This window comes from Ascidiella aspersa, chromosome 5 (genome assembly GCF_963924565.1).
Source record: "Ascidiella aspersa chromosome 5, kaAscAspe10.2, whole genome shotgun sequence".
Classification (NCBI taxonomy): Eukaryota; Metazoa; Chordata; class Ascidiacea; order Phlebobranchia; family Ascidiidae; genus Ascidiella; species Ascidiella aspersa.
Genome location: NC_139451.1, coordinates 23,839,079 through 23,852,299, shown reverse-complemented (window position 1 = coordinate 23,852,299; position 13,221 = coordinate 23,839,079). Strand labels below are relative to the sequence as shown.

The following is a 13,221-nucleotide window of genomic DNA, read 5'->3' as shown; positions in this document are numbered from 1 at the left end:
TTAACATTCTTAAACTGCAAGCTTTGATTCTGCAAGCGCAAAATGCGGATAAATGTCTGCACTTAAAATTTAAAGTTGCATAGGCCGTGCTTTGCAAGGTTTGTAGCTGCAAAGGTTAGTCACAGTAGCTCGCAAAATGTACAAATACCCGAGTCCCGAGTCCGACGTTCGCATGCGCAGTTCCTAATTTTAAAATTGATATTGCCGACAACTAATACTCGTAAAAGTGTAATAGCAAATGGTGGAATAATTTCAACCATGCATTGTGAGTAAATTAATTATATGACATCCTTATGCGGGGATTGCTGAAAGCCCATATTAATTGAGTTACGTAAAATCCTGAAATACATGCTGTAGAGTTGTAAGTCTGATTCGGTGCTCGACGAAATTGCAGATTTGGCCGGAGTCAGACTCGGGTTCATTTTAATGGCCGGAGTCAGACTCAGGTTCATTTTAATGGCCGGAGTCAGACTCAGGTTCATTTTAATGGCCGGAGTCGGGCTCGGGACTTGAACTCGGGTTATTTTTAACCGACTCCGCGGCCCTGCAGGCACAAGTCCACAGATGTTACATCAAGCTTCGCTTGTGTACAAACCGAGGATTGTAAAACACACCTGCACAATAGCCATACTTTACGGACAGTCCCGCATCCACGTTCACAAAGCGTCATAAAAGCTGGCCGTCATAAAATTCGACAGAACGCTCATCGTAATTTACCGTAGCAAGAAAATAAAAATGTTTTTGGATGAGGTTACAAGGTCACTTAGATTTACCAGTGTTCAAACAAGTCACTTTTAAATAACTTAGTTCCCATTCATGGAGTTCCCGAAACAACTTTACTAAGTGTCGAATATGTATTATATATTTCATTTTAGATATTTGAATTGCATTAGCCTAGCTCACTTGTATTGTTGCATGCAATGCAAATTTAAAGTTTAATGACAAAAAAACATTTCAAACTCGTTTAAACCAGTGGTCGGTAACTTCGGATCCGCGAGTAGCCTATGTTGCCCGGTCCGTAGCAGGCCAGATTAAAATTTTGATTTAAACCAGAACTCTAGCCATACGTAAAAACCTGGAAAAAAGTCAAAAAAAATTAAATGTATTTTTAGATTTAAAACACATTCCCTTCTGTTTAAACATACTCCATGGTTAATTGAATAATTGGTATGATGAAAGATCACAATTAGTATCAAGCTCTCGTTCAAAACAACTAGTGTGCTGCAGCGATATGAGTTACATAGCATGCTTGCAACATACAAAAAAGCATATTTTATTACAAGATCTAACTCCTAGTCACTTACACTTATACAAAAAAACAGAAAAAAGCCAATCTGGCAAACCTTGTACGTATGTCTATTCTCTACTTTACAGGTATTGGTCTTTGACTTACATTTTCATATTGCCATTATTTTTTCAAGTTTTTTAGTTTTACTAGCCATTACGTAACTATTGAAAGTGTCGTGTAGAGCCTGGTCAAAAATGGTATTTGAAATACTTTTGACAAGCTGGTAAAAACAGGAATTGTTAATAATGGTATGCAAGTGTAATTAAAAAAAAAACGTTACGGCCCAAGGCCTTTATTGAACTGAACTGCGGGCTGGGTTAAATTGCTTGCCGGGCTGGGTTTCGCCCCGCGGGTTTAAGTTAAATTAATTATTCCTAGATGGGAGCATCTCTTTGCGGCAAAAAATGCTTAAAGTTCGCATTAAAAAAGTTGTAATTAATGTCTTACTGAAAATTTGTTGTTTTTCCAAGGCCGGTCCGCGACAAAATTCCGGTTTGAAACCGGTCCGTATTGCAAAAAAGGTTGCCAACCCCTGGTTTAACTAACTTTAAAGTAAAACTTGTCAAAATTTACGACGCGATGCCCCGGCGAGTCATTTTAATTACCCGAGGCCGTCGCAAAAGCATTTCTTTCGTGTAAACTCGATTGCGGTAATAAAATAATGCTTACCGATAGCATTATACCCCGATCATGCAAAATTTATTATTACGAAAAAATGTAGCAATTGAAGTTGATTTTCTAAAACAAACGAATAACTAATTTTAATTTGGTGCAAAATAAATTGTCAAATAAAATTATCATCAATTAGTGCGTGACCAATCAAGCAATTTATCTTCTTGAAGGGCGTCGCAAAAAAAAGTTAAAACCACTGCTGAAGAGTCGCTTAAAATTAACCCGAATCCGACTACGGGCAAATGTGCGATTTCGTCTAGTCCGGCTCCGACTCTACAGCATGTATTTGACCCATTTATGTAAAACATAATGTGGATTTTGATTAATCCACTCATAAGCGTGTCACATAATTCATCTACTCACAATACATGGTTGGAAGATATCCACCATATGCTATTCCGCCTATACCATTCAGTTTACGGCCTTATCAACTTCGAAATGTAATACTGCGCATGCGCACGTCGAGGTACGATAGTTCTACACTCTTATTCGAGATCCGAGTTCGACTCCAGCACAATTAATCGACTCCGCCGAGTCGCGAGTAAAGGTTTAAGAACCACTGCAGTGAACTATTACCGGTCTGCAGTATACTATAAAAAGAAGCGAACCCGATTTTGATTTTAATACGAAATCGCATTGCCTTGGGATAAAAAAAATATGATTTGTACTTGGTAGTCTTTTTGGGCTGCTTAAACCAAACGGGTAATTTAACTATTACGCTTTATTTACATTTTAGTAAAAAGCGGTACAAGCAGTGCGAGAAGCAAGGAAAGTGAAGAAAACTTAATTTGCCAGTATAAAATGTAAGAGAAAAGAGAAAATGGGAGCTACGGCAAGCACAGAGAGCTAAATTCTCAGGACTGGTAACTTTTCAAGGGAATTAATTTACATCTATATTTTTTAGGCGATTATGTTAGCATTCAATTAACACTTCGAGCTGCATAAGAACGGGGTCGTAACAAAAAGTAAGCATTGCTGGGCAAATAAGGCACTGACTTTGTCAATAAAGAAATAGGCAAGAAAATAATCTATTTTTGTGTTATGTAACAGGTAAAACTTGCTGATGGTATGACTGGCTTGAATAGAAAATAATTTTGTGTAATTTTAGTTTTATATGAAACAGAGTAAGGGACATGCTATGAGCTTCAGTAAAAGGTAAATATAACTCTATGCAATATAAATGATGTATCAACATTTTAACAACATAGCTCTTGAAAAAGGATACTACACACTGCTAAGAAATTCAAATATCAAACACAGTAAAGCAATGAAAAGTAGATGTTGAGCGGTTTACTACTGCGGCGTTTTTTTGTTTGAAAGGCAAGAATGAAAACATGATTTTCGCAAGAGAATGGATTGGTATTGAATAGACTATAGCTTAACGCCAACTATAATTAAGTTAAAAGGCAATCATTTTTTAAAACAAAACTAGTGAGTGAAAAATTAAACAGGCATTCTAAAACATAAAAAAAGTCAGTTGACAGAATAAGAAACACAGTTTCAAAACAAAAACAGTCACAGAAAACAGACACGAAGTGCATACGAAATGAAAAACTTGGAACAGATAAGACGTTCAATCCTATACAGAAAAAGAAATGTTAAAATCGCCTTTAGATATTGCATGACAAAGCCATTTTACAAGAAATGAATGTTTAAATGTATACAACAGAAAATTAAGAGAAACTTATTTTTTTTTAAAAAGATGTCTATTATTAATTGTTCTTTACAAGGTTGATCTACAAAGAAGAGTGCATGCCTATGGTAAAGCAAAAGAGACACACACGACACAACGGAACTGAAACTTGTATGTACAACATAGCTTTTCCATTTCAAGGCATTGTCTTCTGCAATCCACTCTATGCTTTTTCCTAAAAAACAAAAAAATAAAAGTTGTGTATTAGGGCCAACGGGCACAAAGATATTTTTGAAAATCAAATGTCTCGTGTTTTGTTGAAAAACAAACTTCAAAAAGTCACCAAAACTTGCGTTGCCTGTAATTATTTCAATTGGTTTTCTACACAAATGTTAAAAAGGTGGTGATATTAGAGCGTCGTCACACAATTTTATGACAAAAAAATCAAACTAAAAAAAAAACAGTGTATAAATACAATGTTTAACAGAATAACAAATAATTGAAAAACTGGTTTTATCACGGTTTCAACATTTAACTTAAGAATTTAAGCAGCACTTAAAATAAATTCAAAGATTAAGACTTTTAAAGATTTAGATTATGTGGCAACCCTGTATAGTTTTAATTTTTTTCTCTATTTTTTTAACGACGTCCTAATTCATAACATGCCCGGTTAAAATACGAAAAAAGTCGTCAAAGGTACGAAAATGTCAGAGAAATAAAAAAAACACCAAGCTATGTTTTCATAAAACGACCAAAACTGTTATGCAATGTGAAAAAGTAGAAATAAAAAATCCCTAAAAAAAAAACAAAAAAAAAACGAGATGTACAGCCAGAGAGTACAGTGTATGGTGTACACAGTCAAATGGCAAGTGAGGTGTATCAAAGCCTGACGCAGGGAACATCCAAATTACACCACACAACAGTGGTCGGAAACAACCTACTATAACCATACGCAAATTGACGCAGTTGTTAATCACGCGCTATAATGACAAACTCTACGTCATATATGCGGCCCTGTAGGCAGAACGGTAATAAGCATGTGTGATACATCGCAATGCGAAAAGTGTGGGTCAATCAGGTGATTGCGCCAATCGCTAGGCAAAGCTGTGCCATGGAGAATACAAGGTTCCGACTGAAAAAAAATAGAAACTCATGCTGATGTCAAACTACGCTCAGTGCGTCAACCCACCAAAAAGGAAATCCCAAAGCAATTTTTCATGCTAAACAGCAGGGCATATCACCAAACAGTGTCGCACTCGCATATGCCAAAAATATTGGGTCTAGCGTTCAGCAAGTATTACCGAAACAGATATTGCCCCCATCACATAACTTGACTTTGTTCGGAATGCGGAACTCAAAACGCGCGTTTGTAAATAAAGAAAAGCTTCTGCAAAATCACTTACCGTGTACTGTGGCGGGTAATCGTTGGAGTACACGGGAGCGTTCTGCGAAATAAAACAGCACTGTGTTATACAAGGAAACCATATACAGTGTACATCGACAACCCTATACTCCTATTTATGTAACAGATGGCATTGTAGGAAACCACGTGACTTAACTGTCCATTAGATTAGACAACTGGTAATTGGTTTAATGGTATATAGCTGTATCTTGTCTTGGCATTGAAATTTACAGAATAATTTTTTAAAGCAACTTTGTTTTGTAAAAAATGAGTTGCGTTTTTTTTTTCAATTTTCTTGGCATGCTGATGGCTGCAAAAAGTTCGTTGGATACTGGTATGTTGAGTCAACAGCACGCCGTGACGAAATATACACCGTAATGACGCTGTATGAAAGCAGGTGACATTTTTGATTTATAATGGGAACAGTGTTCCCCCCGGATTGCTCCTTTGTGATAGTCACAAAGAAACCACAATAATAAGGGTTGCTATTGACACTAGGAAATTCGCGTTAAACAATGCGTTCTCACTAGTTTCATTGCTATGACTTACCTCAGTATGCGCCTTTGTGCGTCTGATCTGTTATTGAAGTCACTGTCTCGTCTAATTTTTTTATTGTAACTGTACTCCCTTCTTGGAGCGTACTTGAAACACCGGGCTGTTTAACTGAATGAAAACTGGCAAATCAATAGGAACTATACTAATGAGTAATGAACCATATATTGCATTATGTATCATTCTATAAAAGTCTGTTGTTAAGACTAACTAATCCGCAAAAGTTATTACAAACCTGAATTTACTAAAGAAAGAAATAGGACCTTTTCAACTAATCTAAACCTGTTGGTACTTTAATCTGAACAAACCGCTCCATAAAAACTAACACTGAGGAGTACTAACTTAAAACAAATTGCTGACATGACATAACAGTTGGGTTTGTATTTTGTTCTCCTATAAACGTTTTGTACATCTTTTAAATAAATTATTTATCGCTTTTATGAAGCAAACTGTACAACTGAACACATAGCAACAAAACCTGAAATGGTGCAGTACACTGATTTAAAACAGTAAATGCATGCTTTCTAAGCATAGTCCTATAACATGTTATTTACAAATATGACATGATTTTTTTTCAAGAACCATGTTAATTTAAAAACAGGTTACATTTTTCCCTAACACCTGTTAAAAATACTTTGTGTTTAAATAAGCGAAGTTAAAGTGAAGTAAGATAATTGTATTCCAACATTTGACACATTAAAAAATATGAAGTTTTTATAGAAAAATGTTCATTAAACACAGGTATGAAACCTGCTAAAGAACAATTTGTGTTAAAATAATTGAAGTGGCTGTATAAAAACATAATCATATTCCAACATTGAACACATACAAGAAGGCAACTGACCATGTTTTGCTGGGGCGGAGCTTGGGGAGCAAATTGTTGCTGGGGCTGGGATTGGGGGGCATATTGTTGCTGGGGCTGGGCCACAAACTGCTGCTGTTGTTGAACATACTGTTGTTGGCCAACGACATACCCTTGGTTCACTGCTGAAAAGTATAAAGGAAAAGCGTTTAAAAAACTGGAACCAAAAGATAAAATAAGGAAACCAGTTAGAAAAGCAACATGTTGGGCCGGCTGCATTCGGAGACAAGAAAAAATAGTTATCTGTATCAGTAATTCAAGAAGTATTTCTCACTTCTTTTGACGAAACAATTATCTCCAGTTGTTTTGTTTTTCACCTGAATATTTTTGTATTCCTGGCTAGATTTTAGGACAAATTCGGCCAGCAATTTTATTGTTATGTTGTCCAAAGGCTGCAGATCATACATCCCTTTGGTATTTTTTGTTTGCAATCTAAGTACCATTATCTCAAATGCAGAGGTTTCCAAGTGTGGGGGGGATTATAAGTCTCGCCTGTATTATGATGTCACAGTGAACCTAATTTTATGCAACACATTAGCAACAGATCATACTTTTATCTTTAGACAGGACCAATTATTATGGAGGGTAAAAAAAAAATAATTAACATCAATCAGAAAGGTTGCTACAAAGTTTTTGAGTCTTTTAATTGATTTGTGATTACTTTTTTACACAATTTGATGTGTTTAGTTTTAAGTTACAGGCCGTAAGGTTGACACTTTTTTTAAAGATCTGTGACTAAAAAATGTTGGGAACCACTGATCTAAACGGAAATTTGTTCCAGGGAGGAATTGGGAAGGAAAAACGGATTAAAAAAGAAGTTGTTTAATTGGTTATATGTAATGAAAAAATTATTTAACTGTAATGATTAGTATTGTAAAAAGCCTATAAGGCCGGTAATCTAAGCGTATTGTTTCTTCACAGTTACATATTATTTATGTATTTTGTTTTTTCACGGTTACAGCCGTTGAAGAAACATACACCAATGTAGTCATTGTTACATAGGTATAAAATTCTTATACACGTCATACGTTTAAACAAATACAACTTTCAGAGAATAGTGCATCCAAATTTTGCAACGAGTCTTCACTTTTGGTGCAGATGTGTCTATTGCAGTTTTACATATATATATTTTTTTTAATCCTGTCGACTCTTTCCTGTAGGTTTGATTTTCTGTTAGCACGGCACATCAAAGTAATAAATAATAAAAGGTAGAATACTTCCGTGTTTTTTCTGGGAAGGAATTCATAAGTGTTTGGGATTGTAAAGGAGGAATACAAAAAAACTTGAGAAGACTGTGTTATACAAACATAGCTGGTAATTCAAACCTGTAAGGCCAAACAAAAAAAATGAATTAAACAGTACACACGTTCATTTCGCACAAAGGCTGAGTAGTGAGGCATTGGAATGGTTGTTTGGTGAAAAACAGTTAACATTGAACATTTAAATTTTCAACACTATCAGGTGAACAGCACCTAAAACCAAAAACTTAACCTTGGGAACTTTTTTTAAATTCAGTCAACATTGGATAATAACGTCAGTGCAAAAAGCAGTACTTACACAACTCTTGCGAAATAAAGCAATGACTCCATTTGAGTAATCATGCAAAAATCTTATTTTAGAATTGCAGTCATCGGTTTAGAGAACTAAAAGCCTTTTGGACATATTCAAATATAACAGAAATTTCTTTGTTTAGAAAAGTTTTTGGAGATTTACTCCGAATTGATTGAACGGGTAAACACTAAATTTGACTTTATAGGGTGAACCAATAACAATTTAATGTTAACTGTACTCTGGTAAAAAATAAATAAATTGGCCAACTTTGCCGACTAAAGAAAATTATCCATGATTTGTTTAATTAAGTTTTTAGCAATTTGGTTTTGTTAGTAATGTTTTTCATAAAAAAATGTTAGGCGTCATAGTAAATCAAAGCATCAATAATTCATAACTAGTTAACTTATAGGCCAGTGCCAACCATAGATAATATGCATAATTAATAAATGTGTTCATTTGTTTTTGTTATGTTGTACAGTTGCACTGTGTTACTATGCAAAGTTAGAGTTTACAGTCTTGTGATATATATGACCAATGCAATTGCCTGAATTTGTGTGAATCCAATAATTTGTGATCACACATAAACATATTTATGACTATACATAATGCTCTATGGTAGATTAAATGGATCGCCGCTAGTGTGCCAATAATGTGATGTGTAATGTAATATTTACACTTGTAGTGGACTAGCATACAACTGACAGCTTAACCTACCATACATCTGCTGCTGTTGTCCTGGAATGGCGGTAACTTGCATCTGGTTTGGGTAGTGAGTGGTGGTGACAACTGTCTGCATAGGAGGCTGAAAATAAAAGTTTTAATAAAATTTCACATTTTGGCTTCTATTAGTTCTTAGTTTTTGAATAAGGCAAATACAACTATCAACAACCAAGGACAGTCCCATCCCTGGCGAAGGTTTTAATCAATATATAAGGTAAAAAGGTCAATCACGTTAGAAAATGGTGAAAAATAAAAATATTCTATATAGTTTCTACTACTTGAAGTCTGTAAGAAAAACCAATATATTGATAAAATCAACATTTTAAGGACTTTAAACCATTTTGTGCTTCTTAAACTTGTATTAACATAAGCTCAATAGCTGACATGGAGAATAGGTTTTTATACCATGTTTCTGTCCTACAATACAAATTGCTTCATATTAGAAACAGGAATGTCATGCAGTTTAAAAATGTTAAAGACATTCAAAGAAATTGCAAAAAAAATTTCTAGTTGTGCAAAGATCTAAAAATGGATCAATTGACCTTATTTTAATGTTATTGAAAAACAAAACAGTATAAAATATTATGGTCAACACAATTACATATATATATATATATAGTAAAACTTTTACACTTTCTGAGCACAGAATTTTTTACACTTTCTGAGCACTTTCGGCTGAATATAAAATAATTTCGAATAAAAACTTACAAAAGGCAAACCTGGAGAAATGGCAGTTCAGTGGAACTGTTCATAACAAAATCATGAACTATTTTTTATAAAGAGAAACAGTTTGCAAACAGGATGCACGCAATATATTTACCATCACATGGCCCTGGGTTGTGGCACAACATCCACCTGCACAGGAATATGCAGAATGGGCAATAGCAACCACAAGCTCAATAAAGCTTAGAATGGACATCAAGATATGCATGGCATAGATTGTTTTCTGCAAAAAATCAAAGAAATTTAAATGGAATATATAATATATGTATATAATGCAACGATTCCAAACAGTGTGCCTGAAGAAAGCGAGCCACATAACTTTGCATATAAAAAAAAAATGTTTATAAATAGACATGCAGACAAGCAAAGACTTAAACGCACACTATGAAACAAAAATATAACAGAATTTGGCTTGTTATGTAGTAAAGGTAAAGCTATAAATGTTTTGACTTGTTACAAAACAATAGAAATTGTGCCCTATTTTTTACCTTTAATAGTGCGCTGCAAGCAGAAAAAGTTTGAGAATCAGTGTTTTATATATTTAGAGTATTAACATTAAGTATAATGGCAGCATATTTACATTTCCGTATTGTGAATAAACAGCAGCTGGTGTTTCAATGGAGAACATCAAACCGGCAGCAATGGCGGCGAAAACAGTCATGATTACCGAAGCAGTAATCTAAACAAAGTTAAAACAATATAGGTTCAACAGCATTTAAAGTTGGTACAAATAAAATGCCCCTTAAAGTAAAGATTCATATCTACAAATTATAAAGTACAAATAAAATAATGCTCAGAGTTGCCACACAGTTAAATAAAAAAAACTCAAAGACATTTATCACAGAAAATTTATATATAGCCTTTTGAGACCTAAAATTAGTTTGTTTGACCTTTTTTGATAAAATTTGAAAATAAAACAGTATAAATGCCTTGGTTAGTATTAAAAGAAAACATTAAAAAATTGTTTTTCAACTAGTCTTACTGAACACATAACTTGTAGAGACATATTAAGTAAGCTTTGACTATTTAAAGACACTTTATAAAAATATAGGGATTTTCAAAGACTTATCACTACACAAAAACCATTTGAAAGACTCAAAAGACTTTGTAGCAATCTTGTGATGACTTTATATACATAACGGCAGATTTTAAATCGAGTTTTGGATTCAAACCCATAGGACTTCATATTACTTTTTACACAATCAGATATTTTAAAATACATAGACAAACCAAGGCTTTAAATCAGGGGTCGGCAACCTGATTCATCCTGCCTTTTTGACTATTTTAACTACTTAAATCATCTTTGTCCGTCCAGTTTGTTTACGTTATGATGCTGTCTTTTCACCTAGATCAGCGCTTCTAATTACCAATGCTCCGTGAAAGGCCACCAAGTGCATTTATTTTTATGTAATTAAAACTTGCAAGAAATGCAGGTATAGCAAAAAAAATCGCGCTACATTCGCTCTCCAGATGTGCCTGGACTTAAAAAGGTTAACAAACACTGAGCCAGATTAACTTTGAATGTTATCGCGATTCCTCAAATTAGTTTTATTACACTTTTCATTAGGAGTATTGATGACGATGTGTGAACTTAAATTTTAAACCAAACAAACGCTTTTTTTCGCGCTTTGCGTTAACTTTACTACATCCTTAAATGTAATTAAACACATTTTTAAGTGCAAAAAAAACGATACGAGGGCGAGGCCCAACTGATTCACAGTTGTTCTAACATGAAAATGACACAATTCTTAGTTATCGTTTTGTGCGGCCCGCGGAGATCTTTCTGAGTTTGGTTTTGGCACGCGACTAGAAAAAGGTTGCCCTGCTTTCTTTAAATGATAGGTCCCACTTTCTTCTATGCTTTATTGAAATAGTACTAAAATACCATACAACTTGATAACAGTTCTGATAAGAAGCAGATTAACTGCTAAGTTTAACCTGGTGTGCCATTTATCATGACATATCTTAAGAAATTAATTTGTGTTAATGTGACACACAAAAAATCTGTATTTCTACACAATTTTTACCAAAAATTACCTTGCAACTGTCAACAGTCTTACCACATGCAATACCAAGGACTCCAGCAATGATTGCCTGAAACAAAAACAAAAATATCAATTTTTATTGCTCAACATTACATTGAAAGACACTAAAGTCACCATTTAAACTAATTAAAGACTTACTAAAACTCCACACCAAATTCCTGCAGCCACAAAGGTCAAACTGGTGGAGCTGTAGTAGTAGTAGCCATAGAAACCACTATAGTATGTACCCTGTACACCCATCGCTACAGATGCAAAGATAATAGAAAGAGCTCCGACCACAACTTGAATTATCTTTAAATAAAATTATTACAGTTAATTATGGTTTGCACATAATTTTTTTCCACCTATATCAGTGGTTCCTAATCTGAAGCTTGCGACCCTCAAAGGGACACACAAGGGGTTGTCTGAGGGTTGGCATGAATTATTTGTTCAAGGAAAAATTTAGAAGAAAAAAAATGTATGAAGGAGAAATTAAACAATATCAAAGGAGCTAAAAAACACAACCTTGCTAACCATTCTATTTATCTTGTTTGATAGCCGTATTGTCCTATCAAAAATACAAAAACAAGTGGTACAGTTGACATATATATTGAATTTAGCCGTTGACGAGCTGTTGCACAACTGTGCTTCATCAGGTCAGAATTATGTTTTCATTATATTTATTGCATTGTTTCAGTGAACCTATGGTGTTTATGAGGTTATGCATTGTTTTCAATCAATGTTCAAAGAATAGTGTTATTTTAATTTTTTGGTCTAATAGAAATTAACGGAAGTGCAGAATAAAGCAGCTAATAACTTGTGGGTATAATGACCGACATAACAAACAATTTTAATCGTGAAATTTTTTTTACAATATAATAATCTACCTGATTTAAAATTGTTCAAAATAAAATGATTCTGTTAGCACATTAAGTGATTAAGATCAAACAATGAACAAAACTTAGAAACTGAATATCAGTATGCCTATTTTACCATCTAAAACAGTGACTTTCTTATTCCAAGTCTGTACTTAATCCTAAAAGCTCATTGAATAAAAAACTTATAAAAAAGCTAAACAATTACAGAGAAGGATTGTAGAGTATACACACACACATATATATATAAATACAGATATACAAACATATAGTAGAAGACATCTAGTATACCCCAAGTAACTTGAATGTCTTTGCATGCTTTTGTGCTGGATGGACATAAGGGGTTGATGGAGCAACCACAGGGGGTGCAGAAGTGACAACGACATTAGCCATCTTCTAAGGTATATTTATTTCTTCTATTAAGTCTAGGTATTAATATTTTTTGATATATTGTAATAAGGCACAGTACAAAGCTGAATAAAATAAGATTAATAATTAATTTACTGGCATGATGTATTACAATTTGTTGAGTGTAGATGGCTAGTTTGCAATTTTAGCGATTAAGAAATGGGTATGTTTTTTTTGCCATATGTTGAACCTTTGTTACACCCGGTCACAATGATTTTTTTGGCCATGCACCCGCGAGATCTGACATATTTTTCAGACGGGGCTCTCAAGGCGAGAGCCAACGGCGAGACAGGCTCAAAACCAAAATGTTCAACTTTGTGCGCACATGTGCACTTGTTATATGTGCACAGCATTCGAAGGTGCACAATGTGGACTTATCATATGTGCACGAACCAAAACGTGTACACTGTGCGCACAATGTGCACTTGCGATATGTGCACGTTTTGGTTTTGAGTCCTGTTGCCGACGGCTGCCCATTCCTTGTCAATACTGGATTCAAAGAGCAGTCCGC

At 34.4% G+C, this 13,221-nt stretch overlaps 1 protein-coding gene across 2 annotated transcripts; it reads right to left on the bottom strand.

Annotated features, from left to right (window-relative positions):
• Positions 1–2,672: 2,672 nt before the first annotated feature.
• Positions 2,673–12,875, bottom strand: LOC146145513 (uncharacterized). 2 transcript variants are annotated; one of them, XM_083389823.1, is made up of 9 exons: positions 12,594–12,875; positions 11,587–11,739; positions 11,441–11,497; positions 9,984–10,082; positions 9,501–9,626; positions 8,675–8,762; positions 6,392–6,531; positions 4,997–5,038; positions 2,673–3,828 (listed from the first exon to the last, which is right to left on the bottom strand). In XM_083389823.1, exons 1-9 carry the CDS (start codon positions 12,693–12,695, stop codon positions 3,817–3,819), a joined length of 819 nt encoding a protein of 272 aa, XP_083245949.1. In that variant the 5' UTR covers positions 12,696–12,875; the 3' UTR covers positions 2,673–3,816. The 2 variants fall into 2 exon arrangements, with proteins under 2 accessions (XP_083245949.1, XP_083245948.1); XM_083389822.1 differs by having other exon boundaries at positions 6,392–6,534; positions 12,594–12,862.
• Positions 12,876–13,221: the final 346 nt, after the last annotated feature.

What these genes read in the sequence shown, in the direction of transcription:
- LOC146145513 (XM_083389822.1), bottom strand. Translation starts at nt 12,695, where the DNA reads ATGGCTAATGTCGTTGTCACTTCTGCACCCCCTGTGGTTGCTCCATCA. An exon ending in ACAACAGCAGCAGATGTATG is followed by an intron (nt 6,535 to 8,674) that starts GTAGGTTAAGCT and finishes TATACTTTTCAG; the next exon opens with CAGTGAACCAAGGGTATGTC. An exon ending in CTCCGCCCCAGCAAAACATG is followed by an intron (nt 5,039 to 6,391) that starts GTCAGTTGCCTT and finishes TTTATTTCGCAG; the next exon opens with AACGCTCCCGTGTACTCCAA.